This window comes from Zophobas morio, unplaced genomic scaffold (genome assembly GCF_036711695.1).
Source record: "Zophobas morio isolate AGI-343-1 ecotype UQ-CSIRO unplaced genomic scaffold, CSIRO_AGI_Zmor_V1 ptg000228l, whole genome shotgun sequence".
Lineage (NCBI taxonomy): Eukaryota > Metazoa > Arthropoda > Insecta > Coleoptera > Tenebrionidae > Zophobas > Zophobas morio.
Genome location: NW_026972332.1, coordinates 128,309 through 156,048, shown reverse-complemented (window position 1 = coordinate 156,048; position 27,740 = coordinate 128,309). Strand labels below are relative to the sequence as shown.

The 27,740-nt window shown below is 36.7% G+C and overlaps 2 protein-coding genes and 2 long non-coding RNA genes across 6 annotated transcripts; 2 read left to right on the top strand and 2 right to left on the bottom strand.

The window, feature by feature from the left end:
- The first annotated feature begins 1,278 nt into the window (after nucleotides 1-1,278).
- LOC135146436 (uncharacterized) lies at nucleotides 1,279-6,696 on the top strand. Its single transcript, XM_064078594.1, has 28 exons — nucleotides 1,279-1,373; nucleotides 1,435-1,589; nucleotides 1,642-1,817; nucleotides 1,895-1,923; nucleotides 1,975-2,021; nucleotides 2,080-2,229; nucleotides 2,284-2,374; nucleotides 2,427-2,548; nucleotides 2,604-2,732; nucleotides 2,786-2,883; nucleotides 2,935-3,213; nucleotides 3,275-3,534; nucleotides 3,593-3,652; nucleotides 3,706-3,770; nucleotides 3,820-3,898; nucleotides 3,952-4,138; nucleotides 4,200-4,320; nucleotides 4,374-4,554; nucleotides 4,608-4,801; nucleotides 4,858-5,028; nucleotides 5,079-5,154; nucleotides 5,220-5,495; nucleotides 5,550-5,627; nucleotides 5,685-5,777; nucleotides 5,836-5,898; nucleotides 5,950-6,077; nucleotides 6,136-6,325; nucleotides 6,388-6,696. The coding sequence occupies exons 3-28, from the start codon at nucleotides 1,645-1,647 to the stop codon at nucleotides 6,570-6,572; spliced, it is 3,525 nt and encodes a 1,174-aa protein (XP_063934664.1). The 5' UTR covers nucleotides 1,279-1,373; nucleotides 1,435-1,589; nucleotides 1,642-1,644; the 3' UTR covers nucleotides 6,573-6,696.
- Nucleotides 6,697-12,415: 5,719 nt separating this feature from the next.
- LOC135146463 (uncharacterized) lies at nucleotides 12,416-13,143 on the top strand. The gene is made up of 4 exons (XR_010283828.1): nucleotides 12,416-12,464; nucleotides 12,519-12,614; nucleotides 12,675-12,836; nucleotides 12,897-13,143. It is a non-coding gene; the product is annotated as an uncharacterized LOC135146463 (long non-coding RNA).
- Nucleotides 13,144-14,110: 967 nt separating this feature from the next.
- Nucleotides 14,111-14,985, bottom strand: LOC135146423 (uncharacterized). Its single transcript, XR_010283814.1, has 5 exons — nucleotides 14,870-14,985; nucleotides 14,703-14,798; nucleotides 14,519-14,653; nucleotides 14,352-14,465; nucleotides 14,111-14,291 (listed from the first exon to the last, which is right to left on the bottom strand). It is a non-coding gene; the product is annotated as an uncharacterized LOC135146423 (long non-coding RNA).
- Nucleotides 14,986-21,723: 6,738 nt separating this feature from the next.
- LOC135146435 (lanosterol synthase-like) lies at nucleotides 21,724-25,208 on the bottom strand. Of its 3 annotated transcripts, none has more exons than XM_064078592.1 (22): nucleotides 25,126-25,208; nucleotides 24,768-25,054; nucleotides 24,575-24,650; nucleotides 24,448-24,516; nucleotides 24,300-24,392; nucleotides 24,145-24,249; nucleotides 23,950-24,094; nucleotides 23,828-23,902; nucleotides 23,647-23,776; nucleotides 23,516-23,594; nucleotides 23,389-23,465; nucleotides 23,198-23,336; nucleotides 23,074-23,141; nucleotides 22,901-23,004; nucleotides 22,739-22,842; nucleotides 22,609-22,676; nucleotides 22,457-22,553; nucleotides 22,370-22,405; nucleotides 22,241-22,315; nucleotides 22,090-22,188; nucleotides 21,953-22,032; nucleotides 21,724-21,862 (listed from the first exon to the last, which is right to left on the bottom strand). In XM_064078592.1, exons 1-22 carry the CDS (start codon nucleotides 25,184-25,186, stop codon nucleotides 21,734-21,736), a joined length of 2,196 nt encoding a protein of 731 aa, XP_063934662.1. In that variant the 5' UTR covers nucleotides 25,187-25,208; the 3' UTR covers nucleotides 21,724-21,733. The 3 variants fall into 3 exon arrangements, with proteins under 3 accessions (XP_063934662.1, XP_063934661.1, XP_063934663.1); XM_064078591.1 differs by having other exon boundaries at nucleotides 24,575-24,703; nucleotides 24,794-25,054; XM_064078593.1 differs by lacking the exon at nucleotides 25,126-25,208 and having other exon boundaries at nucleotides 24,575-24,703; nucleotides 24,768-24,853.
- Between the last annotated feature and the right edge of the window lie 2,532 nt (nucleotides 25,209-27,740).

Genomic DNA, 27,740 nt, shown 5'->3' with positions numbered 1-27,740 from the left:
GCGTCCACTTTTGGCGTCGTGGAAAAGCTAATAATTACTATCCACGTTTGCTCTAATTCGCGCCCAGCTACTTCTGTAAAAGTAATTTTTGTTCTACTACGGTGACTTAATGAGATAAAAGTTATTATGAAAATCAGATAATAATATAAGATTGTATGTGGAAAGACTCGGCGCCTTAAATCTGATTTCCTGAGCAGGTCCACCTTTTAGGGCGACATTTAAACACGATATGTTCCCCATAGCCAAACACCACGGCCATTACAAGTTTAATACTAGCCCGTTTTAGTAACCCACAGACGGTTCTACTCTTACTGTTATTAAATACCTGGAAAAAGTGCAATTAGGTTTGCAAGCTTAGCCCACTTAAGGAAAAAAGTTTTAGCAAAACCAAAAATTATTTAGGTTGGGCAGGTTCCTTACAGTCATGCTTGAAGAAGCTGTGTGAGTTGTGTTCATTGAGGCTTACTACTTGCCGACAAATAACCCCCTTTTTCTTGTTATTTTAGAGTGAACCACTTACTTGTTTGCAGTTAGTATAAAGCATTTACCAGAGTTATACTACTAAGATAACAGCAGAGCTTTTTCTGCTATTTGGCCTCTGCGTATATGTTTACCGCTGGAGATGATTCGGAAACTAACGTTTTTGTCTTAGGCCAACTGGATAGTCTTGTATGGAGAAAATACGTCTTCAAGCCATTAACTGAATCTTATTGCATAACTTCAAGGCATATTTATAACTCCTTAAATGATCCTGCTTTACAAGTCTATGAAGCCTTGATCAACAAGAATGTCCCTTGTACTTGGCGGTTTTCTGGTGAAGCAGGGGATTTTTACTTGAAAGATTTAGAAGAAATATTAAAGCATAGCAGGACGAAAGAATTATATGTTTTTAGCTTTTCTAAAGAAGTAGTACCCCTAGATGAAAGCGATTTTATAATAGGTTGTTCAAAGGTCTATAGCATAAAAAGTTTCTTTATCTAGTTTGTTTAGATTCTAGTAGTGGACAGTTTGACGGCAGTGAAGATAACGAGTACTTAGATCTTTTAATAGCTGCAGTGGAAAATGTTTTTGAAAGGTTAACATTTTACTTCCTCAATTTTATCTTGAGATATTTTTCTAATTTTCTTTTAGATTGCTGTGTAAAAATTCGTATGTTAAGTTGGGGGCTTTTTATGTCTATACTTCGCCAGACTATAAAAACTCTGAAAAGGAGCATCCTCTTCCATCTTTAACTTTTTCATACTTTATTTATTATGGTTGCCTTTGCGTTCATGCAATTGTCGATTTTAAAAAATTGCGTGTTCCCTCGAAAAAAGATATTACCAAAGTTTTACCAGCTGAGCAAGAGAAAACAGATTCTGTGAGACCTTTAGGTGCTTTTTTTTATAAATATTTTTATTATTTTTTTTAAACCTTTTTAAAAAAAAAATTTAGTTTACCTTGCGCCTTTTGGATTTCCTGCTCGTCTTCTTAGGGCGGTTCCTTCCGTTAAAGCACAAGATGATTTGCTTGAACTCTGGCTGAAACGGTTTCCACTAGAAGCTTTAAAAACAAAGTCCAGAGCTCCTTTAAATTCCTGCGACTTGCCGGTTGATTATAATTTTTTGGGAAAATTTATTAAAAATATATTTCCTGCAAAAGGGAATGGTGTGGGTCTTAATTGAGAAAAGCGGCATCCGTATGCGCTATCCGACTGCGCTAACTTTTCATATGAGTTATGCTCCTACACAACCAAGCACTGCACACTCTTTAGCTGAAGCGGCCTTCTCACAAGTCTGGATCCGCTTCATCCAAAAGGAATTCACGGCCCCCCAAAAGTACAGCTCCATTTATTTTTTTATTACAGCTTTTACTGTACTAAACCTAATATATCATCCTTAATTACTCTGAGAAGGCTTGTTTTTCAGAATCTCAAACTTTGTGGTTTTTTCTTTTCCTTCCACTTCACAATTTTTTTATTAATTAAAATAACAGAAAATTCCAAGTCGAATTCTAAAGAGACTAGCAGCTTTAGCTCAGAAGTATTAATTTAATTAACAGCTATTAGAAAGATTAACTTTTCTTTTTTTTATTACAAAGTCTCCTTGTAATGTGACGACGGGCACTCCAGATGGAAAGCCGGCTCCCCACCACGTGGCTCCTTTGAGAATGCTCCATAAGAAAGCTGAGATCGTGCGTGAGAACGACATTTGTGACATCACTCTTGAGGACTTCAGCTTTTTTGACGATGTGCGTGAATTTAATACCCTTACTTAATAGCAATAAGTCTTCTTTGCTGTGCAGCCCCCGTCCTCTCGGAAAAGAAAACCCTCGGAGCTCGGTCATGCTGCCGCCGTTTGCGAAGATTTCGGTGACACCGCTAATTCTCCACAAGGCAAGTTTTTTGTATGAATTTCATTTTCTCGGTTAATATTAAATATTCTCAGCTTCAAGGAAATTAACCAAGAAGGCTGCCTTTGATGATCCGCTTAAACGCCACAAGCTGTCCAACAACATCATTTTGGGGCTTCATGAAAAAAAAACAAGACACGTGCTACTTCATGATAAAGTAAACTAAGGCACCTTTGAGGCTTAAATAACACGTGGAAACGGCATGTTCGTAGAAGACTATTATTCCCGTGGCTTACGCTCCAGTTCCATTAAAGTTGGACTGCTTCACCGAACTCGGTGTAGAAGTGCGCAGAAAGGAATCTCTTAAGGAGAGAAGGAGATATGACCGCCATATGAGGCAGGTCGGTTCTGCCTTTTTTTTCCGGCAGGACCGACTGTCTAATGCTACTTGCAGACCAAATGCCAAGCACGCAAGCGCAAGTATAGATGCAATGCGTGGAAGATTTGCTCAATTGTTGACGTTAAACAAGACACCTGCAGGCGGATTGCATGGTGTGTCTTGTTTATATCGTCCTGCTACTCGGTATGCTCATAATGAGGCAGCCCAGTGAGACTTAAGAAAACTATGGGCTTCCCGTTTCCTTTGGATAAAGGCGCCTCATTGCCTGCACCATCTAGACGCGTTTTTTTTCCTTGCGTATCAATCGCGCCACTTTTTCAAAGAGGGGAAAGAGCCGCTACCACCTCTGAAACTTCGACCCAAAAAATCTCCACCGTCGATAGCTTTATTGCTTATGCCTTGCTTTCCTTCTTGCCCACTGCTGCCTACCTTTCTCTACAAAAGAAAACGTGTTCTGAGGAGACCTCTTTCTGCTCGAGCAGGTTTTCTGCTAGCACCTTTCTGTGCTCGTATGTGAACTTGTCCCTTTTTTATGGCCTCCAGCAAAAGCAGCGACACACTGAACGTTATAAAAAGCAGCAATTGTTGTTCCAGCAGCTGCAACACCAAAAACTGCCAGGCGTGCCTTGCTAGCACGGCTTTGCAGTATTTTTCAGACACCGCCTTAGAAAGTCTTGCTGACTGGGGAGTTCTAGAGAACGATTTTGAGCTTCTATTTGTTAGCGAAAATGCCAGCAGGGCTTATTGGAAAGCGCAACACCGTTTCACCTTTCAGCTATTAAGCCATCTGACGGCTTTTAAAGGTCGCCTATTCTTATTTTTCTTGCACGTGTAAGCATACCAATGGTTAATTGTTTTTAGAAACCGGCGATAAGCTTGGCACTCCTCTTGAGTTACCAAGTGACTCACCATGGATAGATGGTAAAACTTTTACTAACAAGTTTTTGTTATTCACGAAATTCTATTACTTTCAGCAGAACCCTTTTTATCCGTGCCGTGTGTTTCAACGGTTATAAGTGATTCTTTAAAACAACTGAAGGTTTTCAGAATTTGATTAAGGTGAAAATTGTTATTTACGGGTATTTTAGAAACTCTTTGAGGAAAACAGCGTCTTCCTTAGACCTCGAGGCCCCTTGACCATTCGCGAACTGGCTGCCCTCTCAAATTGTGTGTCCTATTGTTTGGCGTTAGAGCCTAAAGCTTAAAAATTTATGGACCAGCGCCCGAGACGGACACGTGTTTTGTCGACAAGCTCAGCGACTCACCCTCTTTCACTAAGAACGGCGAAGAAAGCGAAGAGAAAGTGCAGGAAACGCTTGTGCAACCGCTTTCGGTGCCCTCCGTCGTGGTAGGGTACGAAGATGACTGGATATCCGTCTCCCCTTTTGCCTTGGCCCTTTGGGAAAAGTAAGGATTCTTTGCATTACGCTGCTACGCCCGATAAGGAAAGCACGTGTGTCTTGTTCAGGTTGTCTCTGGAGCCATTTTCTGCAGGAAAAGCGGTGGAATATGTGGCGCTTGCACCCGCCACTCCTCTTATCGCCTCACGCTTACGCCTGTTTCTAAAAGAGCTCTCTAGTGTTTACGAGGTGCTTAACGTTATTAATTTTTAAAATACGCGTTGGTAATGGTGCACTGGTAGACTTTAAGGCTTGGTACGCACGTGCCTTTGGAGAGTCCTTTATTAAGAGATGGCGTCTACCTTGCTGGCCACGACGCGCAACCTCCACAGCCTCGTGTTCAGTACAGCAAGGCCTTCTCCCTTTCAAATTTTGCTGGAAAAGAAGAGCTTGAACGATATTACACAGCCTGCGTTTGCATTGGTGCTCTTTCTTCTACGATTGTGCCAGGCAGCTCTAAGATGCCTTTTTATTAGGAAAAATGCTTTCTTCTAAAATATCCGGAAAGCCTAATGCCGAGTCTGCACGCGTTGCAGCTCTTCTTCCCCACTATGTTATATACCTTGTCGATCCCCTCGAAAGCGAATGTTCGCAGTTCGACTTCAGTTTTTGTATGGCAGCACTTCGCTCTTGCCTCCCTAAATTTCTCGGACCACGTCTGACATTGCAGGTGGATCACTGTGAACCATCACTGGTCCTTCATTCTGATTTTCTAGCGCGTTGGAGGTCCTTTCGGTTGCTAATCTTCTTGAGCCAGGATTGGGCAAAGGGGCTCTGGCATCACCGGTGTCCCTTGTAGACTGTGCAAAATCCATAGCTTTTAGCGTTTTTTCCAAAATGCGGGTGTTAGTTCATTCAAAAATCCCTTTGCCAAAAAGCCCAGTTGATTTATTTCCGGTAAGATGGTTTGAGTCTGTCACAATTTTTTCTTTAAGTTTTTCTGAAAGCAATCCAGCGTGGAGCTTTACGGTCCTGCATTTGTACTATCTACCTCTCAACCTGACTCAGTTGTTTGTTCGACAGGTTTTCTCTTTATTTTCAACTACTTCCATCCCTTTGGCAAATTATTTATGATTACTTCTTTTAAGGCGCTTTGTTGCGCTCTTTCGAAGGAGAGATTGGTCTGTTGCACTGCTCTTATACTCTTTCTGACGATTGGTTACTCTGTGTCTGGGCGGACGCCACGGGAGAGCTTTTAAGGCCCCGCAGCTATTTGCTATCTGCCTCCAACTCCACGTCTAAGAAAGAAGGCGTCGCAGTTTCCATTATAATGAACTCCGCTCGAACTATAATTGCTGAGACTGCCATGCCTTGGAGAATTGTCGTGGTAAAAGTTGATAGCTTTACGTCTGTTGAGCTGGAAGGTCTCACCTTTCTACTTTGTCGTTATTCTCCTTTACTTTATCTATCTTTTTAAGAATGGAAACATTTTTGTGGGGAAAAACCTCTGGAGCTTATAAACACAGAGTTTTTTGAAGAGTGCAAAGTTTGTTCAAGTTAGTTTACACCATTTTATCTTTTTATAGCCCTCAGTACCCCATTTATTTTTCTAGGGGTCCCTTGGTATGAGCGTCCGGCGATTCTTTCTTTGAGTGTATTATCGCTAAGTATTGATAAACAAATGCAATTTTTACTCCCCCTTCCTCGTAATTGCTGCTTTCCTGAGCGGACGTTTCCTATATCTGAGTGTGTTTTAATTTATAGCCTCGACCACCTTTGAAGGGATACGTGGCTCACAGAACGATCACTTAGCAACTTTTGCTGTAGGTAGCTGCCATCCCTCCTTATAACTCATCTTTTCTTCACTTGCCTTTTAAGAGGACTTGCTGTCAAAGTCTACTTGTATTGCCTTTCCCCACGCCCTGATACCTTTAGAAACATATAAACTTCGCATGGATCCTCTAACCACCTGTTATTTAGCCACTACACCGACGCCTTCTATGCAGGTGTCTACTGTCTTCCCATTTACTTTTTTAAAGTCCGCCATACTCACTTTCAAACCAGCTTCATCCTGCAAAAGTTACCTGCACGCGTCCCTCTCCTTTCTTACTAAGTCTGCGCTCCTTAGTTCTTGTAAAGCTCGACATGGTGGCGCATCACTCACTTCTAGTGGAGCCGGCCTCTCCTACTTTACGTATATACCATGAGGCTAGTACCCGCAGCTCTTGTATGGATACCTCCTCTAATTATGCTGGTTGTACTTTTTAAGAATATTTCTTGTTACAGTTCTGTATTTTTATTGTTTATTGTTTCAAGCTGCTCTTAAATTTGTTGCTGAGGAATACAATCGGATGTCGTGGCATACCTTTACTCCTCTAAGTCAGGAGCGCCGTTCTTGCTTACCGCATCACATCTGCATCCTTACCCGATTGATTTCTCAGTTCAAGAACAATTTTACATCTCCATTAGTTTTGCATCTTTTTTCTCAGCTGTCTTCGTAAATTTTTAAGATGGTGGCCGGATATGAGTTATCTTAACTTCCATTAATATGCCTTGCGTAACCACTATTATACCTTTGAATGCATCTTAATAAAGCATTCTAGCCATAATTACAATTGCTAAGGACGAAAAGTAACTGTATTAAGAGCAAGGTCACTTTTTTTATTCGTTATGACATTTAATTATATCAGAAGAAATATAAATACTACCAAAGATTTGTGTAATATGCTCAAGTAAACTGAACGATACTTAAGAATACTTGTATATTTAACAATTGTGATACTTTAGAATAAAAACTGCGCTTACACTTTAAAGTGCGGTGCACAACTTCAAGAGATACTTAGGTGTTTCTTATGTATTGGTACATTTGCAAATTTAAATAACTAATATCGCTAACACGGCTTTTTTGTATAACATGTTTATCAAGGTACTATGTTATATAAAAACATCAGTTTATACTAACCGTTTAAAGATTATATACATAGAAATAGTAAAAATAACTGGGAATAAAAAAGGTGATATTCATACAATACGTAAAAAAAGTTTACTCTATCAATATATAACCATATTATCCCATTAAGCACGATTTACGCCATCAGTAAAGGCAAGCCTTATAAAAACTAAAGTTATATTATTTTATAAGCCGTTTGCTTTAAAAATTGTAAATTTTTAGATGTTAAAAACACCTAAAATAAAACAAAATTTTTTGTGTGCAAGTTAACGGGATTTATATAATATTTTTCGAGTTGGGAGTTATGACCACTCTTGCCATGAACCTTGTAAACAGAAAAACCTAATATGCCAAAAAGGCTTAGACTTTTATTTTATTAGACTTTTTCTGTAGGCCATTGGAGTCAATAAACTTTAAATTTTCTGGCTCTCAAACAAAAATTAGTTTATACCAACAGAGATGAATCGTGGTCTGTCAACATTAATCTAATCTTTTTAAAAATTGCACCGCAACCTTGCTATATATGCGGAAGGCGGAATGTCGGTTAGCGTGTCCAACCACTCTCAAGTTATAGTTGATGGCATTACGTGTTCTGGAGCTCTGTCCTGTGGCCATCAAGCGTTTTACACACGAACTACTACCGTTCATCCGAAATGTTAGGCCGTTTGCCTTGGCGTATTCAGAGCAAGGACGCTTTTGCCATCGGTGGTAGACCCAAGGAACGCAGTTATATGCCACTACATGCACCCGTTTGTTGCGCAACAAGTGATTGCTTCTGCTAATAGTTGAGGATTTTAGCACCTAAAAATTCCGCCGTAAGTCTCGTAAAGATCGACGATGATCCCTAAATATATCACATGTGAGCACAGGAGCCGGTAGCGCAGCGTTTGTTATACGTAACAAAAAATTGCTTTATCCTTTACTGCTTTAATAGGGAAGAAAACAGAAAATAGCGCTACGGTACCGGGATAATAGTACGATCTATTTTAATGACGTAAAAATAACCAAAGCTTTGGTGAGTAAGGCGGCCCCCGTCTGATGCATATAGAATAGAAATATGAGAACCTGCGAAATTTCTGCTACCATCTATGTTAATGGCTACTGGGCAGCGCCACACTCCTAAACGCGGTCGTCTGGAATTATACATGGACGCCCTGAGGACCACGCGAACTTGCGAAGCAAGCCCTAACGTTACAATCGGTTTAACGCTCTAACGCACTTTCTTAGAGTTAAAAGCCAGTTTCGCGAGGGAGTTTAAAAAGCTACAAGCAGGTAGAAATACTATGTGGAAGCTGATAAACTCAACATGGAGCTGTTTAACCATATTCGGTTGAGTGTGGGGTAATAGCATAATTACGTAGCTTACTCTAATGATATTTAATTTTATTTTAGAAAAGCTTCACCAATTTACAAAAAACTTACTTTTGTGTTATGATCTGTAGATCATAAGGTTCGCTGACGATAATAAGCGCCCAAGAGTGAACTTATAAGAACTTAAAATAAATAAAAAATATATTAAGTAAAAAACATAAGTAAACTAAATAACTACGAGCAAAAATAATAAAGAGAGCTAAGATTCTAGAGCAAGAGTGGAGCTTATGCAAGAGAAATAGAAAAAAAGACCGTAAAATAAAAACAGAACTTAGAACTAGATACAGAAGCAAAAATAACTTAAGGAGAAAACATAATTAGGAAGTTAAACTGCTTCATTTCTTTAAATTATTGTCAAAACTTAGTCGTTTATCTTTTATTTCTTATAAATTTTACAAATTCCAAATCGATAAATATATATACTATAAATAAGAAGTGGCCGAAAAGCTTCTATTTTCGTGAAGAACTTAAAAGCTAAAATGAGAAACCTTAAGTTAGACAAAAAATATGTTAACTGAAAAGTGAGAAGTGCTGGGATATAGAGGACTTGTTTGGTATCATTAATTCATAGTCAAAGAGAACGAATCTTTTTTTAAAAGAAATTTATGTTCAAGCTAAATTCCAAATATTTTATAATCCACTAAGATGGGTCATCAAACTGTGCTGCTAAGAGAAAGACTGCTTTTTTCTTATGCTAATAAGTACAACAATTGTGGGTTTCTTGTTTTTTATCTTAATTGTAATTATATTAGTAACATAACTTCCTGAAAAAAGTTGCAAGCTGTTAATATTTTGAACGGTGGTATTAGCCCATCACCCTGAACTACGCAGTTGCGTCTGCCACTAAATATTTGCCCTTATTATTTAGTATCACATTAACACTTACATTATTTCTTACAGGCCACCAATTACAATTACAACTACATTAAAGATTACTACAGCGCCATTATACAGTTTAACTATAGCAATAGTGGTAATAAAAAAAAAGACTTCAACAGTACTGTTAGAGAAGAGTATATATACAAAAAAAAAAAGATAAAAATTTAAATGTGCTAACAAGTGTAATTTTTTAGGCGTATATACGGTCCTTATCGGAGATATTTATATTTATAAAAAACACGACTCAACAAAACTTCTGAACAAAAAAAAGATCATTTATTAAAAAAAAAGTGAACGGGATTAATGAGAATTTTCATCTGAAAAATTTGATATTAATAAATTTCTTATTTAAAATATATTTAATTTTTCCAAAAATTTTATGCAAAAGATCAAACATTAACTAAACTGTTCTTTTTCTGTTGGGCTGGCACAGCTTTGGCAATCTAATTTGACCGCAAACCTCCAAGAATCTGCTGGCCACAACTATGACTTGCTTTGAATATTCATATAGAAAGGAACTCAGACAGGGGGCTTTAGGACTTCATACCTTAACAAATGGTTTCTTAAATGCAGACATACATCTTTTTGGTGTAGTGAGAAATCTAAGAGGGAATAAAAGAGAAGTACGCGCCCTGGCAACCTACATGAATTGGCGCTGCAAGGCTCGATGCACAAAGCTAAAAAAACGGTCGCGTGTTTGGTGGAGCCGTTTAAGGGAATATTTCTGTTGACGACAATCGAGGCCCCTGGATTGGAATTTATTAGATCACCGGTCCGTTTTGCTCTAGTTGAGAAGAGAAAAAATAATAGTAAAGCTTTAGAAGCGGTCATTTGCGGCTAGGGCTAAGTTTACAGCTATACCTGAAGTGAAGCCCTCCTTAAGGCTCACATACTCGATAATGCAGTCCAAATCTGTTAGACGCGAAGTTTTGTATTTGCGCCCTAGTAGTCTATCTAAAATCTAAAGATATTACTCATGACCAGCTGATCGGCAGGGCCGTTGTTACACAATGCATTTAAGGCAAATTGACGCGAAACCGTTTTCATAGACACGTTTGATAAGAGTTAATTGCTTCCACATCATGCTGCCTCGGCCCCGCACGCTACTCACGGATTCCACAGAGGTCTTTGCCGCCATTAATACTGTTTGCGCTATAAACACACGCTATCCAACCCCTGCAAATAAACCACGCAGAACGTACTTTTGCCCACACCACATTAGATTCTGCTTCGTCAAATAGATCGAAGTTAGAAACATCCGTTGGTGGGTGATGAGAATTTAGCCTAAAGAGTCAGCCAGGTAAAAGGCAAGGGTTTTTTATTTTAAAGAACGTTGTCTTTCCTGCCTCTTTCTTTCGTGAAGTAGAGAACTCGTAGGATTCTCATAAATTAATCTCGGCGAAGTTCAGGGCAGGGGAAGCTGTTTAATTCCTATCATGCGCAAAAGGCGTACTCTAGTTGGGGAACAAGGTGCGCTATTTGTACAATCCATAAAGGCAGTTTCAAGTGATTGGGCTATGCCGTCTACTGTGACAGCTCTGCAAGTTAGGTGAAAGAACGGACAGAGCTCTTGAATAGTAAGCCATATTCTATTCGTAATGAAACTATTATTGATGAATTAATAATCCACGACTTATTCTTTTTTCGAGTGCAATCATAGTTATCTAATGATGCGCTTTCAGCATGTTTTTATACATATGACGTTTATACCAAAAAAAGCAAACTAAGACTTAACGGATCTATGATTTTTTTTTTAAAATGTGAATTTCTTTATATATATAATTATTATTGCTTCTTTAGAGGTAATGAGCTTCAAAAGCCTAACAGTAATAAAATTAGTCAACGGTAAGAAATTTTAGTGAATAGGCGACCTCTACTTTTTATCGTCTTCAACTATGGTAATTGGTCGTGTAAATAGTCTTCGCTTGTTCAGTAGATACTTTAACTACTTGACCTCACAATTTGCATCGAATTTCGAACTTATACATTAAACTTTTTGCGGAGCAGTTTGAGTGATGTCAGAGGTATAATACCTTTTTTGCTGCTAGAAAACCTTATAAATAACTGATATTTATAGTATTGGCTTTATATAGTGAGTCGTGGTGACTTAAAAATTCTAGAGATTCAAGGACTTACTGACTTTTTGAATATAATGCTTGTAAAATTTTATAGTTGTGGAAACTAAATAAATAATATATTTTAATAATAATTAGCAGCCTAAATATTCTGATCTCGAACTTTTGAAAAAAATTATTAAAGAAACTTTTCTTTTAGCAAATCCTAACCTGTGTTTTGCTTGGTTGAACTGTTATTTTCGTCTGTTAACTACCAGCGCTGAACCACTCGACAATACTAGTAGTTTAAACCCGTTATAAGTCACTTATAAGTTTTTTATAGATAACATTTATTAGAATTACTGGATATTCAGCTTGAAAAGGATGTTATAGATCCCCCTTGCGAAAAGCTTGTTTGTCTTCTTTTTAAAATACTCGAACTATTTTTTATGCTAAGTTAAGGGACAAATTTTTGGATTCGAAAAAAGTTTCCTTTGCAAGGAATTAATAAAAACTCTACTGTTAAAAATTCTTAATTTTAGTGGTGAAAGCTTTTTTGAAGTTACCTTTTTATTATTTACGTTTACGGGAAAACAACTCTTTTTCTTCGAAATTAGGATTCAATAATAGATTTTACTTCAAACAAAAATTTAGAAGAGTTAACCGACACTCTTGTTCCTTTATTGACCGTTCCTACTACTGTTTAAATTTTCATTTATCTTTTTTTCTTGTATAATTTTTTTTTTTCAGTCTAAATTAATACTTCAAAGCATTAACGGTGAGTTAATCTCTGAATCTATTTTTGAAGATTTACTAAAAAATTCTACTAAGTTTAAAGCTTGCATAACTTTTTGTACAAAAAATTAGCGTTTTTTTTGACAATTAAACACAGACTAGTGTTGAAGCGTTCGCGACTTTTCGTATTATTATCTTCTCAACATTTTTTAAATGAACTCTATTCAGTGCATGGTTGTCAACTCTCCGCATCAGTAAAGGTACACTAACTAATAATCTATAAAAAAACCAATAATTTTTTTTTTACTGCTAGATCATTTGTTTTCAAAGAATTCCAACTTTATTTTGTGAAGCTCTTCATTCTCTTATAAAAGAGGCTCTGACTAGTATCTATAAAATAACTGGTCTTAACAAGTCCTGTTTTTTATTTAATTTTTCTTTTAATTTTCTTTTATCAGAGCTACAATTATATAAAAAATTTACTTTATTCTGGAGAGCATGCACAGAATGTCAACGTTTGAATCGGTTATACTTGAGCATTGTAAAAAATTACGGTAAAATTTAATATGGTGAGGAGATATTATAGATAATATCACTTATAGTTTTATTAATAGTCATTGAGAGTTCACATCATCCTGTTGTCGTGTACACTCTATTAAAAGTCAACGATCACTTTCTTCATCACAAAATCCAAGCACAATTTCCAACTGGACTTCTGCAGCCGTCCTGTCGTATCTCTACACTTCACGCCGTCCATCTTCCAGTAGTCAATACTGGTTTCCCTCCCAAGTTTGTAGTTCTCGCAATAAAGATCAATTTTTTATTATCAACGGTAGATACCAAAAAGTATCGCGCGCCAGACTGGCTGTGCTTTGCGTTTGGCCAGCCCTCATATGCCATCAGCATGTTTCATCCCCTCTGCGTTGTGTACCACTCGCTAAAGAGCTTGGGTGCCGCTCCTCGGAGCGTGTCGCTTGCTACGGAGTACGTGGGCTGGTCTTTCTTTGGTTGGAACGATAAACTTTTAAAACACTTTAAAAATCAATTTGCATATTTCTTTAACATCTTGGAAAAAAATCCTCTCGATTGGGTATATTTTCTTAAAGATGTTGCAAGATTTAAAAATTTTTATAACTTTTTCTATAGGAAAAGTTAGCTTTTAACCCAGAACATAATAATATACCATCAGTTCGGTTTTTTTGGGGTGCACTCTTCATTTACCAGAGCTTGTTCTATTGCTTCTATAGAAATTCTTCTGATAATAATCCTGAAAGCTCAAAAAACTTAGATGTCTTTTGGGGACGATGCCACTGTGGGCTATTATATTGGGTCCTCGACTGTGAACTTAAAAGTTCATTTCCCGAAATTTTAAAACTTCTTTGTGTTTTTTTGATGGACGTACTTGAAGTATTTGAAACGCTGGCAAGCTTTAGAAAAGTTGAAGATTGCAGTAAGGGACTCAGTGTTGTGGACGACACTTTGGATCTTCAAATTAAATTTAACAAATTTGAACTTCTCTTACTCTTTGAGAAATTGTTAGATAACGCTGTAAAGTTGTTAGATGAAAGGGAAGCACCCGTTAAAAGTCATTTGTCGGGTTGTATAAAAAAAATAAAACTATTGCTGAATCGACTTTAGCCAAGTGAAGAAATAAATATTCTTTTTTGTTTATTTGCATAGCGTACATTAAGTTTAAACCGGTATCTCAGAAGATATAAACTCTGCTTGTATGCTGAAGGAGAGAAAGGGTCTATATACTTCTACGATTTGGATTAGTAAAAGCGGGGAGCAAATAATAGCTAGAGGGTTAAAGAAAAATGTTGCGCCCATTTTATGTAAATTAGAATCAGGGAAAATTATAGTAATTGATGGCGTGAACTCCCGTATAAAACTTTAAAAAGAATATAAAATCACATATTAACTTAATATGTATTGGTAAAACTAAAGCTTCCGTTATAAAAAAAAATGATACGAGTGGCTGTACAAGCCACCTTGAAGTTTTATTAATTAAAGAAAAAGAGAATTTTTGCATTTCTATAATTTCAAGTAGAAAATTCTTCGAGAAGAATGAGAATCCTAGACTCCACCTTTGTGGCAGTCGCACCCAAATCCTTCAAATCTTTCTTCCAACTTGGCTGGTACCGAACCCGAAGTTGGATTTTGTAGATTTTTTAAATGGTAATTTTTCCGGCAATCATATGCCTTGCAAAAGATGAATCCGACCGTCAAGCCTAATTAATAACAATTAAAAGCTTAAGAAAAATGTACAAAATGGTACTTAAGCTTTCTACCAGATATCAAAGTAACAAAGACGTAGACGTTGTACGTCATTGCAACAAGCATTAGTAGATAACCAAAGGTCAACTTTACTCCATAAAAAAATCCTTGAAGCAGAGAGCAGTATGCTTTATTAAAAAAATTTTAAAAAGCTTTCTAATAAAATTTCTAAAAATTAAACCAAACGAGGAGATTGAATTTTGAGGATCGTGATCCACTGTGTTTACTTTCTTCTTGGAATGACAATCACACTTCTTTTCATAATAATAAATAATCCTGAAAATTATCTGCGACAAGATGCAAAATATAAAAAGTGCTTTGAATTGTAAATAGAAACTGTAATAATTTTTATAAAAGGGCAATACCCAGTATCATAAGTATTAATTGCTTAGAAGACGTTATCCTCCAACTTTGAAAAATAAAGTCGAAGGGTAATTCGGTGTTGAAAAACATTGACATTACTTTTTTAAAGTAAAACAAAAAAATTATATGTAGCGGCTACTTAAAGAAAAAAATCTATCTTGGTGTATACCATGGTTACCACTGTTATCTTCAATGGAAATGGAAGAAGAATGATGCCCGTGGTGAGCATTAGATTCATAAGCCATGCTTAGAGATATTAAATGTATAAAGAGAAACTTCTAACCTCCGCATAACTTTTATATAGATCATTAGCAGCTCAACTCAATAGAAATAAACAGGGAAAACCTTAATTACAATGTTTATCAGGCTACGGCGTGAATGGGCAGCATCAACTTAGGGGTTATTAAATCCTTTTAAGCCAATTAGTATAGTTTTTTTTGATCTTTCTTACAAATTTCGAGTAACTATTGGTTTTTTAAAAAATAAAAAAGTCCAATTTTTTTTATTTATTTCGTCCCTACAAGAAACCTACTAATTAGGCGTTCAGATAAATTCTAAGCCCCCTTTATAATTATAGTTTTTTTTTTCTCTTACGATGCAAACACTACATCGTTTTAGATCTATTGCTTAATCTTGTAACGTTTTTCTGTTCGGAGCCAATTTTTTTCACACAGCGGCGCTATCAAATTCTTTAATTTTGAATGATTAATAACAATGCAATATATTTCTCACGTAATAACTTTTATAGAAAAATGTATTTAAATTTAATTAGGAGTTTATAAACATAGTTTAGGTTTGATATATAGTTTAAAGACCTTGTTTTATTATAACTATCTGACTGAATCCTAAACTCGCTCTTAAAAAATATTTTTTTTGGTGGTTTTGATGGTTTTTTTCTAAAATTTCGTTAACAGAAATTTAAATAACCCGTGAAAATAAAAATCAGTCATATAGTTTTAAAAGTGTGTTAAAGTTCTTTTATTTTTATTAAAAGCTCACCGCCGGCATTCTAGATATATACTGGTAAATATTACTATTTCCTATAGTACCTATACTATATATACTGATATTCTATATAGTATAGGTACTATAGTCACTAACTTGTTCATTTACGAGAATGTCGCTACCAGTGGCTACGGATAATAGTTAGTACCATTCTAGTTACTCATTGCAGAAGACTTATCCAGCTAATGCCTTCGCAAGGAGTTAGTGGCTAGAGGCTGGAGTACTTATGCAACTTAACTGCTTCCATCAACCGGCTGCTAAAGGAAAAGTTGATTTTCACAGCTCATCCTGTGTCTAATTACTATGGAATCGACACACAAGACGGCAATTCTAGTATACGTCGCGCCTGACATGAGTTTCTTTCATCTGCTAGGTTATCAGGAATCGTTCGTTGTACAAAACTCTAGTTTCGATACTAGTACCCGAGATTAAATTAGGCTGAGATAATGCAACGTCCTACCTGATACAGGTAATATAGAACCTGGCACAGAACCTAGCTACTGCGTTGTTTTTATCAAGTTTAAGAGTATAACTTTCGATACGTGTCGAACTGCGCGTCTCCACAGTATTGTGCATGCCTCAAGTTATTTCAACCAAACAGGGCAACCATATTCAGAACCGAACGTTGAATCTAACAATGAATGTATTTTATAATACAGAGTGAATCACTCTTACTCAAGATATTTTCGACTTAAGTCACTGAAAGCATTAAATCCCAGAGGGTTGACAGACACAACAAGGTTTTAGTTAGTTTACACACGCATGATAATCCTTCCGTGGATGGGACCCAACGGTCTACTATGGCGATTTCTAGTTACCGGCAGAAGCGAAGGGCTAACGAACGCAGCAGTCGCATCAACAATGGGTCCGATCTCTTTCGGGGGCTGTACGATGTCAGTCCAGGGACACAAAGCAATTCTCGCTCCGTCAAAGTGTGTACAAAGCTTAACAAAAATTTCAAGATAGGATTATCGATCCAAGGTTCATGATATGTCATGTTCCTAATGCTACCACCGATAGCACCAATCTTTTCAGTTTGTCATAATTGTAGATAGTCAACAACCACGGACTTACCTTTGAAATCACAGCTAAGCTCACAAGATCGAGATGAATTTTAGCACACGATTGATTGTGTTACCAGAGAGAAAGTTAACTAGCTCGCTCTCTATATACGAGATTTTGAGTGCTTAGATATTCTATATAACAGCACTATTTTTAATAAAAGTTATAGTTAATTTTATTTTCTTAATTTTTTTTTTGCATTTATATAAGGTGAAAACATTTAACAAAGACTATGGTGTAAAATTCTTGGATTTTAAGATAATAGTAGTGAATCTTTTAATTTAATATATTTTTAATTATAAGTATGTTATATTTTTTTATATAAATTTATTTGTTAATTTATTTATTCATTTTAATAGATTATATTAGGTTATGTTATAAAGTTAAAAATCCATTTATTGAGTTATTTTTTATATTGTATTTAATTAAGGTAAAAATGGATTTGATTTATTAGATTGGATTTTATTTAATTATGTTATATCAAATTACTTTTGTATTTTATTATATTGTATTTCATTTCATTACATTTCATGATATTGTATCGGATTTGATTTATTATATTCTATTATTTAATTGTATTCTATTTATATTAATGTTTTAATTATTTTATTTAGTTAATTTATTTAAATAACTTTAGTCGGTTATTTCATCAACTTAAGTAGTTTAATGCAAATAGATCTGTTAGAGGTAGCTATAAATAACGAGATATACAAATAGAAAGCTAAAGGATTCACTACCCCAATGAACTTGAATAAAGGTAGAGATCACTATCCAGATCTATAGACTACTCGTCAATGCTATAAAACAAGCACGAGATCACTACAACAAGAATATAAAAGGTAGCAGAGTCTCGATTTTGACTACGGTACAAATTATAAACCAATATTACTTCCTAGTTTTGATATAATGGCTAGTTTCTTCCTGTTAGATTTAGTAAACAGGTTGTTTCACCTTGGTTTATAAACCCTAGCACAGACTAGAAGAAAATTCAAAGATACTAAAATTTTACTAAGATTAATCCCCCACGCTAGGGAAACAAGTTCTACTTTGGTAAACCAAACTAACTACCATTTTAGAAATGATAATTAGATCATTCCACCAAAGTAGAACGAAAAAAAGTAAAAGTTAAGATTAACTTCTTTCTATTACGCTTGGATCCCACGAAAGGCAGGCACTTCCGCTCTGGGACGACTTATAGTCGCCCAAAGGGTCTAACAGCGAGAACAAGAAGTTAATCTTAATTTTTACTTTTTTCCGTTCTACTTTGGAAGAACATATAATTAGCTAACATGTCTAGACTGTTAGTTATTTTGTTCTACCTAAGTAGAACTTAGAGAATGGAACCTTGTGTCCTTTGCTCGGGCTCGTGCCTGCGCCAGCGCTGTGTATCTCACCTTTTGGATGCTACAATCTTACTAGTGACGCTAGCCTGTGTGCGGGCCTCCTTTGCTGGGCTGTGACCACAGCGACTAAGACCTGTTTGGAATTCTTCTTTACCTAAGCAGGCTACTGCGTTAGGTTGAGCTTTCAGCGTTAGCATCGAAATCAACCGTTAATTTAAACTTTCGGCTTTCGTCCAGCATTGTACACTATAATAATAAAATAATTAAAAGTATAATCTAATATAGATGCGCTTTGTACTTCGTTAGTCCTCGCGGTTGCCGGTAGGTAGAAATATCAATAATGGACACAAGGTTGCCATCCGGAGAAGGCCTTCATTTTCAATATCGGTTACTTTACCTCTGGTCCTGTGCCCTCTCAGACGAAACAGTTTTCAATGTATTCCCGGCTAATGAAAGCTAAATGAAACAAAGGAATGATTAACGAACTGTAACGTTGCGATTATGGTGCCCTTCCTTTGGAAATAAAGTAACTCAGGGTGGACATGCACTCCGGAAAGTTCTGAGTGGGGTCTACACGATGACTTAATAAACCACAGGTCGAAAGGTCTGCCTTTAAAATTGGCAAAAACTTAGTATAAAACTAAGGCCTAGAGGTAGGTTCTATCTTACCTGTGTTCTTAGAGGATGGCTGACGGATTCTATCGTATAGAACAAAGTGAAATCGATCTTGATGAACGGTTTTTGAAGCTTAGAAAATTGCCAGACTCAATAACTTAGCTAAAGTACAAAAATGCTCGATGGATAATAGCGTTGCCTGTGGCAGTTGTCTCTTCTTATAGGCAATCAAACAGATCCAGTTAAACTTTTGGTTAAACATTTGTAAGACTGGCTAATTTCTCAGAATTCTTGGGCTTCTGACTACTAACCACATATGAAAGCTTTCGCTCAACCCAGCTCCTTGAAAGAGTAACGGAAATAACACTATCTTCTGGTACGGAAGCATGAGTGCAAGTTAGCAAAAATGTTAGCTTTTAGTTGGATTAATAGTCACTAATTTGGCTAAACAACCAACAAATTTAACAAGAAAAAACTAAAGTAAACTAACATGTAGCCCTTGTGCTGTTGGGTAACAACATATGTTGCTATGTGTCTAACCTCCTATGCAAATGTTATACGCTGTTACTAACAATGTTATTTACTAGTATTTCTATATTCAACTCGTTACCAAGCAAAGCCAGTTAGTAACGATCTTATTGAAAAATTATAATACATAAATTTGGAAAGAAGATAAAATAATATTTTTAATTAAAATAAATTATAATATAAATCAAAATATATAAAATAAAATCAGATAAAATCTATTGATTTAAACACTATTGGGACCTTTATGGTTCATGTTTTAGAAATGATTAAAATAGATGCTGTTATATAGGATATTAAAAATCTTTAAAATCATGTACAAGAGAACTGAAGCACATAGTTCTAGTATTTTAATCACCATTGTGCTTGCTATTCCCGCTAGGAACGGGACGCATACTTAATAAACTTGACTGTAACCTCAGAAGGTAATTCCTTAGTTGCCAGTCAATAACTATGGCGATCTGGATAGGTCAGATACTTAGTGGGTATTTATAACATGAATATTATGGGGCCCGGGTTGTCGGTCATATCTTGAGACTTTCGTCAAGTTTAGACACTCTCTTTGTCAGACATAAAGATTTCTGTTTTCGTCTTCAGGTTTGGCATCGTACAAGCGCACGAAAAAGATCGTGCCATTCTATACACGAATGCCGCGTTTGTTATTCCTGCACTCTCTCGGTAACTGAAAACAACGAATTGGGACTGCATAATACCATCCTCAGTTAAACTAACGTGTGTAGAATGTCTTGTGGTGTCTAGCAACCCTATAGCATGATTGAGTTCTGTGAATTTCGACGAATAATAAGTACTTTGATCCTTACCGGAATGCTCACCCAACAATCATCCTGAATATGGCTGCCCTGCTCGAGGTTAACCATTCCGAGGCATACGCATTACTGAGGAGAACCGCAGGTTAATTCGTATCGAAAAGATATGCTCTTAGTACTAGTAAAAAGGGCGCGGCAGATAGGTGCTGTGTCAGGTTCTATATTTCCTGTATCAGGTAGGATGTTGCATTACTTCAGCCTGATGGAATCTCAGGATGAACTCAGTACTAGTATCGAAACTAGAGTTTTGCATACAACTTAATCCTGGTAACCTATTAGAGTAACATCTATCGTGAGGCACACTAGTGTTGCCATCAAGTGTGTACGTTATCAGTAATTAGACACAAGATGAGCCGTGGAAATCAACTTGTGAATTTGGTAGCATGTTGACGGAAACAACTAAGTTTTCTAGATACTATGACTTCTAGCTACGAATTGCGTGCGAAAGCTTTCGTCAAACAGGTCTATGGAATGAGTCACATAGTAGCACTATCTCAGTCTATGGAACGCCTTTGGAAATATTCTTCTGAATGAATGAACAAGTGAATATAGTGCTTGTAATATATAGAATATTAGTTAATATAGTATAGGTACTATATAGAATAGTGTTACTAGCTAGTATATATATATCTATAATGCCGGCAGTGAGCCTAAGCTTGGGCTAAGCATTAACTAAAAAAGAGCATAAACTTTAAATAGAACCAAAACGGCATGAAATTTTTTTTGTAAAAAAGCACGGGAATGACTACTAGATATACAATAACAAAGGTATACCTTATATTTTCAATGAAAAGCCCTGAAGAAAACCATTAAGTAAAAGTGGATTTCGAAAAAAAGCCAGTCATGGCTATAAAGATCTTAACTAATAGTTATACATAAAAAATTTTAATCTAGAATATAGGAACTATGAAACTTGAAATAGCTATGCAAACTCTCAAAGACGTGTGGCAAAAAGTTTTTGTGACATTAGACTCTGCGAAACCATTAAGGACTGACAAGAAAGTATACAAGAACAACTCGAGAACATTGTACTTGCAAAGAAATAACTCAACTGCCGAAATTTACACTCCACTAAAAGCGATACCACTTATTGATGTTCGGCAAAGGCTATAAGTACGATGTGAATTCACTAAACAATACTACAGCGACAAAAAATATTTACGATATTCTCAACTCATTTTCCCGCGCTTTTTTAAAATAGGTATACAGTTTGATGACTACCCGCAGAAATTTCCGACTCATTCACGATACGGGACGCACTAAGCATAGATACTTCAAAGAAAGATACAAAGTACATCACAAGACGCTTTAGAAGCAATGACACGCCACTGTAGTATGATACTTAAAGCCTTGATGTACGACACATATTAGCTATGTACGTCATGGCAGAAATAATTACAGCACTTTTTATCTAAGAAAGCGACATGTAGAAGCGGGGTGCATGCACACGCTTGAAGTTGCCAACCACACCATCATCTGCGCTATAATTATCTAAGGAACAAGCACATCACCCTTTAGCAACAAATCTCGCATCGATAATGAAAAACACTTAAATGTGATATGAAGATAAAAAACAGCTCCATCTTAGGCGAGATAACCAATGTTAATTTACGATAAGTTTAAAATTATTTTATTGCTAGCTCAAGACTTCGACCATCACAAGGGAGACTCCTGGGGATATCGTTCGGTAAACCTCGCCAGCGCCCAAATCGGAAATATATTCTTGAAGTTACTATAGTTGATCATGCAGTTCTTATTAAAAACGCCGCAGATGCTCTCTTGAGGCTTCCGACGGCATAAAGTAGCGCCACAAAGGCAACCGATAAATTTATGATGAGTAACTTTTATATATATTTCGTATAATAAAAATTCGACCCAATCTCCATTAAGCAGCTGACGCTGCTTAAGTAAATCAATCCCCCTTTTGATTGGCTCTTTTTGAGGATAGTGTGCCCCTATTGGACGCAATTTAATAAACGGGAGTGGATAAAGAAGTAGTAACAAAATCATGCCCAAAAGAGCAAGAACGGCCCACGCGGTATTAATGATTTGAGAAGCCTTGTGATTTACATAGGTACGCCGGACACAGGACAAAAATGACTCGCCCCAGCCTATTAGAGGCCAAGTTGAGCTCCTACTTGGAAGAGTAAAAAAAAAAGTTGCCTCCATCCATCATTTGCCTGGAAAGTAGAAACTTGCAAGCTTTTCTGACCGCCGAGTTATTTTCGTAATACAATCCTTTGGAGACATAATAGTATTGGCTTATAGGTGAGTTTAAATAATGTTTCATACCGACAGAGGCCAGACCATCCAGAGCGAACCAAGTACCTACACAAACTAAATAGAAGAAAACCCGTCGAAAAAAAAATTAAAAGATACCATAAGTAAAGCATATGCCCCACATCCCCTCGAAGCTCCCGTCCTGATGCTGTGACTTTAAAATAAAAGCAGTCGCCCTCTCAACGGCCTTTAAAACCTACGGTATATAATAAAATAAAAAGAAAGCTTTACACAGAAGTAAAAAGAGTAACTTCTTGCTTGCGATGAGTCGGGTAGTGCTCATGAAAAGTGACCAGCGCCTGAAGAGCAGAAGATGTGCCTTGACAGAAAAGGTGCATCCAAGGGCAATAAAAGAAGCAGACGGCATGCAAAGAGTTGTACATTCCACATAGTCGTAGTCAATCATAATGTCCCCAAAAACCTCGGAGGCGTTAAGATACTCGAAGAGTTTAGAGCCACGTGTTTTCTCGCAAGTAGCATAGCCGCTTGGAGAGAAAACGGAACTATTAACAAAAGTGTGTAATTAACGGCAACATAACCAACCCTGTAGAGTTTTGCATCAATAATAAAATGTTCAGCGCATCAAACAACCGCGAATCGTCGAGAGGTGTGAGGGAGTAGCCATGTCTCTTCACCAGGAGAGAAGCCTTGGCGGTGTGGACGTAACGTGTAAAAATCACCCACGCCTGCCTATGACCACCAAACATGTGCTCGACCTTTAGACCCTCGCCGGTAGTGTCAGCCACCAGCCAGCCCACGTCCCGCGTGCTGAACGGCCAGCCACCTGTTTGCAACGAGATGTCTTTAATACTATCTTTGAGTTGTTGATGGGAAGAAGACCCTTTGTTTCATCGCGGTAGTACTTCCAGTGCTCAGGATGATTAACTCTTATCTGGGAGATATCCAGAAAATCATTCGCCAAGGAGAAGATGTCTCTGTACTCCTCGCGGTTCTTGGAATTCTCCATTAAAGCCTGAACCTAAAGCAAATATATTTCATGATTTCAAAAGGATTTAGGCTTCTCTGCGTGCCATAAATGCCGTGTCCCACAACTGCGAACCGTTGGTTCCGTTCATTTTCATGCCATCCGTCCCCATCCACAAGTAGTCTACACAGTTAGAATAAGTAATACAGTTGTAAGCACCACTAAAGACCAACCAGGCAGGCGCTCTAGATGCTTCTGGAACGCCACGCTCTCGGGGCCCTCGACAATCCACGTGACGAGTGTGTTCAACACCTTTACGCGTTTGATACACATGCAGAGAGAGGAGCCAACAAAGGGTGTAAACCTTATTCACGGGGCCTATACAGATGTACTTTGTGAACTCCGATTCTTTCCTGACGCCAACTTCGTAAAGTCTAGCCAGCGCTCGCCTCCTCAGGAAAGAAGGAGCAATGTATTCGTAAGCGTTAAAGAATCTAAAATTAGATAAAGGGAGTAAAAATAATTATAAACTTTCAAAAATTTACTTAAAAGCGTATTTAAGCAATCGTGTATGTGGAGTGTACAGGTCTTCCTCGGCCACGATGTTCCGGTAGACTGACCTAGAAAGGATCAGTGAAGCTTTCACTTCTTCAAACAAACAGGAAACCATTGAATGCTAGCGTAATCCGCTAGGCTAGACGGAAGAAGTTCAGTGCGAAGTTGTCTGATAAGGTCGTCTTCTGCAACCTGAAAGCGGATCCCATACAAGTAAGTCATGGGCATGTACACTGTACGGGCGTAGGACCACATGCCTAGTTGTTTAGTGCTTTTATAGGTTTTTGTAAAAAATAGTTACTATTACCCTTGATATGAAAAGGGAATATTTCAGGGAGAAGAATAAGCTCTGGAATCAAAGAATTAACCGCGTCCCAAGAAATAATGTTAAGAATAGCCAAGTAAACTTTACCTATTTAGATTGAGGTAGATTAAAATTTGGTGGGGTGCCACGTAAAATACCCCATTGTGGGGAGGCTAGACAAGAAGAGCCGTTTCCGTGGCTCTGTATCCAGCATTTCGCTTTATGCAAGAGCTTATCTTCTACAGTTAAACCTGTGGCATAATAATAAAATAGATATATATAAAACAAACCGTGCAGCAGGCTAACCTAATAGACGGGCACTTATATAATTCAAAACTGATCCAAACATTGTAGAAGTGGATTCAATGTGCAACCCTTGTCAAAACACGGGAAATTATTATTATAGAGACTTGCATAATATAACTAAGTTTACCCCATCCTCCATCTTCATTTTGAACGTTGAATAGATAGCGTAAAATTTCTAATTTGAACGGTTCACAGATGGGTTGCTTGGTTATGTACATAACAATGATGTAGCCAGGAAGTAAAAAAAGAGGCCCACCTAAATAGTTGGTATATTCAATCAAATATCTAAAATGTATAGTATAATCTTAATATAAACAGACCTTTTTATATAGTAATAATTGTGTACCGTAATCACCAGCCCAGTGCCCATCTTTTGTTTGTAGTTTTCCAAAAAAGCTTACGCCTTTTCTAAGAACTTCTTCATATGAATGAGATTGTGAAGGAACTTTATAAAAAGGGCTTCCGCTTTCTTCCGGTGTTGCAAACTTAGGGAGACCTACATGATATGGAGACGCAGTAAGTTCGAACCTTTCTTTTTGGATCTTGGTCAATTCATCTGTAACATAATGCCACACTTGTCTCCCCTCGCAGACCTCCAAATACCAGTCTATACGTGGAACAATAGATATATATTGTAGATTTATTACAGGCTAACAGATATAGAGGTAAAAGCAATACTATTAAATTTGGTGGCTGGTGGAATACCGCCTTTAGGAGGTGCACTATCTCCTCTAAACATTATTCTGAAACCGAGTTCGTAAACGAACTGTTTGGACGCGGCCCACCTAAAGGGGGTAAGATAAAATTGGTGTATTTAGGCGGGTTAGCTTCATAGTTTCAGTATTAATTTTAGTCTTTTGAAATAATTTATAAAATATCTTTTATTTAGGGCCGCATTAGTTACTTTTGACAGATAAAGTAATTAAATTATCAGTTGATGCATAGTTTATAAAAAATTTTCAGCCTAAATTTGCTAGGCTTAGAAGCAAGAATTTTACACTTGTAAGGCCTTCCTCCCTCTCACAAAAAGGTATCCAGTTATAACTAGATGTGCCTCCAATTTAAATATAATTTAATATAATTTTACGTTCACTACTTTTGGTAGTCGATTATAGCATTTAGTATTGTATATTAAACACCTCTTTCATAAGGACTTTTTAATTAGCTATACGACGATCTTAGTTACTTGAGGGTAGCTGGTTGTATTTAGGACTAGGGTTTTTTAAAATTATAGCTTCTTTGGTGGCGTGGCTGAGAGTTTGAGTAACCGCCTTGACCTTTACAGGTATATGGTTTACGTGCGACTGCCACGAGGGCTTATAGTTAATGATGCTTCTTAATTTTTCCGCTTAGTGGCTTCAAGGAATAATCTTGCTTTATAATGATTTTTAACAACCAAACCAATGGGCGAGCGTCAACATAAGGTGTGTAGATGCTGAAGCAAAAAGAGTGGTGTCGCCCTGTCAAGCGCGAATGGGGTTGGGGTTGTTGAGCTGTGTTAAGTCGCGCATATACAGTGTACGCTAATAAATTCACGCCTACCTTTTCTACCCTCAAATGTTCCAGTCGAAGGGGACACCACCCAACTTAAAAAGGTCTCCTATTCGTTCTGATAATATTATAAAGAACGCTATATGAGATTATATTTCTATTAAATCCTCCCTGAACTCTAATAATTAACTAGTAATTATCAAGCACTAATATTTATATCCTATTCAGCTCGTTAGCCTTTTGAGAGCAAAGAACAGTTAAGATAATATAAATACGCTTTTTATACAAATGTAAGATGTTCAATTGACCGTAAATTAATGTACCTTAACAGGAAAACAGATGCCCTACGTTATACTTATAACGACGAGTTCAGAAATTTCAACAACCTTTTTTATTCAACGAAGCACTTTTGTGCTAAGCAGTTTTTTTGCAAAATATCATTTAAATGTCGATAAAACTTCATTACAAACTTTTGACTCGTTCGTCCTAGGTGTAAAGGGTGTGTCGTAATAATACCATACCTTTTGATTGATGAAAAAACATCACACAATTGGTGATCTTATTATAATCAATAAAACCTTTCCACAATCTTAGTGGATCGACCATTTTTTATATTGCTGTTGTAAAGTTAATACGATTTTTAAATTTTCATTCACTTTTGTAGTAGAACAACACAGTCTAATCTAGACCGGTATGAACAAAATCCTTTTTAAAGTAATTCCTAAAAACTTACATTTAGCGACCGCCAAGCGAACTTTACTTGAAATGGCTACTTACTGTTGTGTTTTTTCTGAGACTACTAGTTTTTCTTCTACTTAAAAATTTTAATTTTAACTTTGTCAGGATTACATACTCCAACAATTTTTACCTTTGTAGCACACTGCACAATTCTTTTATACTTCCCAGACTCTTCATGTTTATTGCGCTTATTTTAAAACTTTCATTTTAAACTTCTCTAGCTAATCATTAACTTTATTACATTTTTATATTCTTAACCTAACATTAAGCTTTCCTTATTTGGTTTTTAAGTTACGTGCTGCTCTGCTATACTAGGTTTTATTGTGCACTAAGCAAGTATCTACACAAACAAAACTCGGTCATATCGTTAACAGTATTCTTTATTAATATTTAGACCAAGCTTTAACGTATCAAACGGTTGTGCTTCGTACCCATTTAGGATAGTAAAAGTATAGTCACTACTACTTTTTTTATCCGGCTTTCCTTGCTAAAACCTCTTGGTATTATCCATCGAAAATTTTGCTATTTTTAAGTTTGTCAATTTCTCAATAGGAACAGAATAACGTTCAGTAGTTTATTGTCTACTTAGATCCTTTCTTCGAGCACATTCTCATCCTTCCTTGAGCAATGTGAATTTTTCTCAAGAGCAATTTTAGGCCAAGTTTGGCAACCTCTACTTGCTTATGTTCCTCTGCAAATCATATGTTCTTCTATCAATTATATTTTAGTTTTAGCAACCCAGTTAAAGTATTTTTTTATAACTTTTTTAAATTAATTTAAGTTTTGGCAAATCTGTTTACACGCGGATATTGTATTACAACGCTAATTTTTATATTTTTTTTAGCGTTTTGTCCATAATAATTAACAATTCCACTATTAAAGATAAAATTTGCAAATTTTTGACGACTTAGCACGTGTGTAAAGTTATATTTCCTTGATGAAATCTTGGGTGGGAACATGCTAAGTTCTTTAGAAAACTACCTTTCGTTTAAGCAAGTAAGGTCCACTGAAAGCCATGGAGGAAAACTCTCTAGAGTGAGTGATGATACCTAGCACCTTTGCTC

Coding starts and splice junctions, on each gene's coding strand:
- LOC135146436 (XM_064078594.1), top strand. CDS start 1,645: ATGGTGTGGGTCTTAATTGAGAAAAGCGGCATCCGTATGCGCTATCCG. Junction 2,375..2,426: donor CACCGCTAATTCTCCACAAG/GCAAGTTTTTTG, acceptor AAATATTCTCAG/CTTCAAGGAAATTAACCAAG. Junction 5,778..5,835: donor ATTTTTACTCCCCCTTCCTC/GTAATTGCTGCT, acceptor TTTAATTTATAG/CCTCGACCACCTTTGAAGGG.
- LOC135146435 (XM_064078591.1), bottom strand. CDS start 25,186: ATGTTTAGAGGAGATAGTGCACCTCCTAAAGGCGGTATTCCACCAGCC. Junction 25,055..25,125: donor ACCAGCCACCAAATTTAATA/GTATTGCTTTTA, acceptor TTCCACGTATAG/ACTGGTATTTGGAGGTCTGC. Junction 22,406..22,456: donor GGGCATATGCTTTACTTATG/GTATCTTTTAAT, acceptor TAGTTTGTGTAG/GTACTTGGTTCGCTCTGGAT.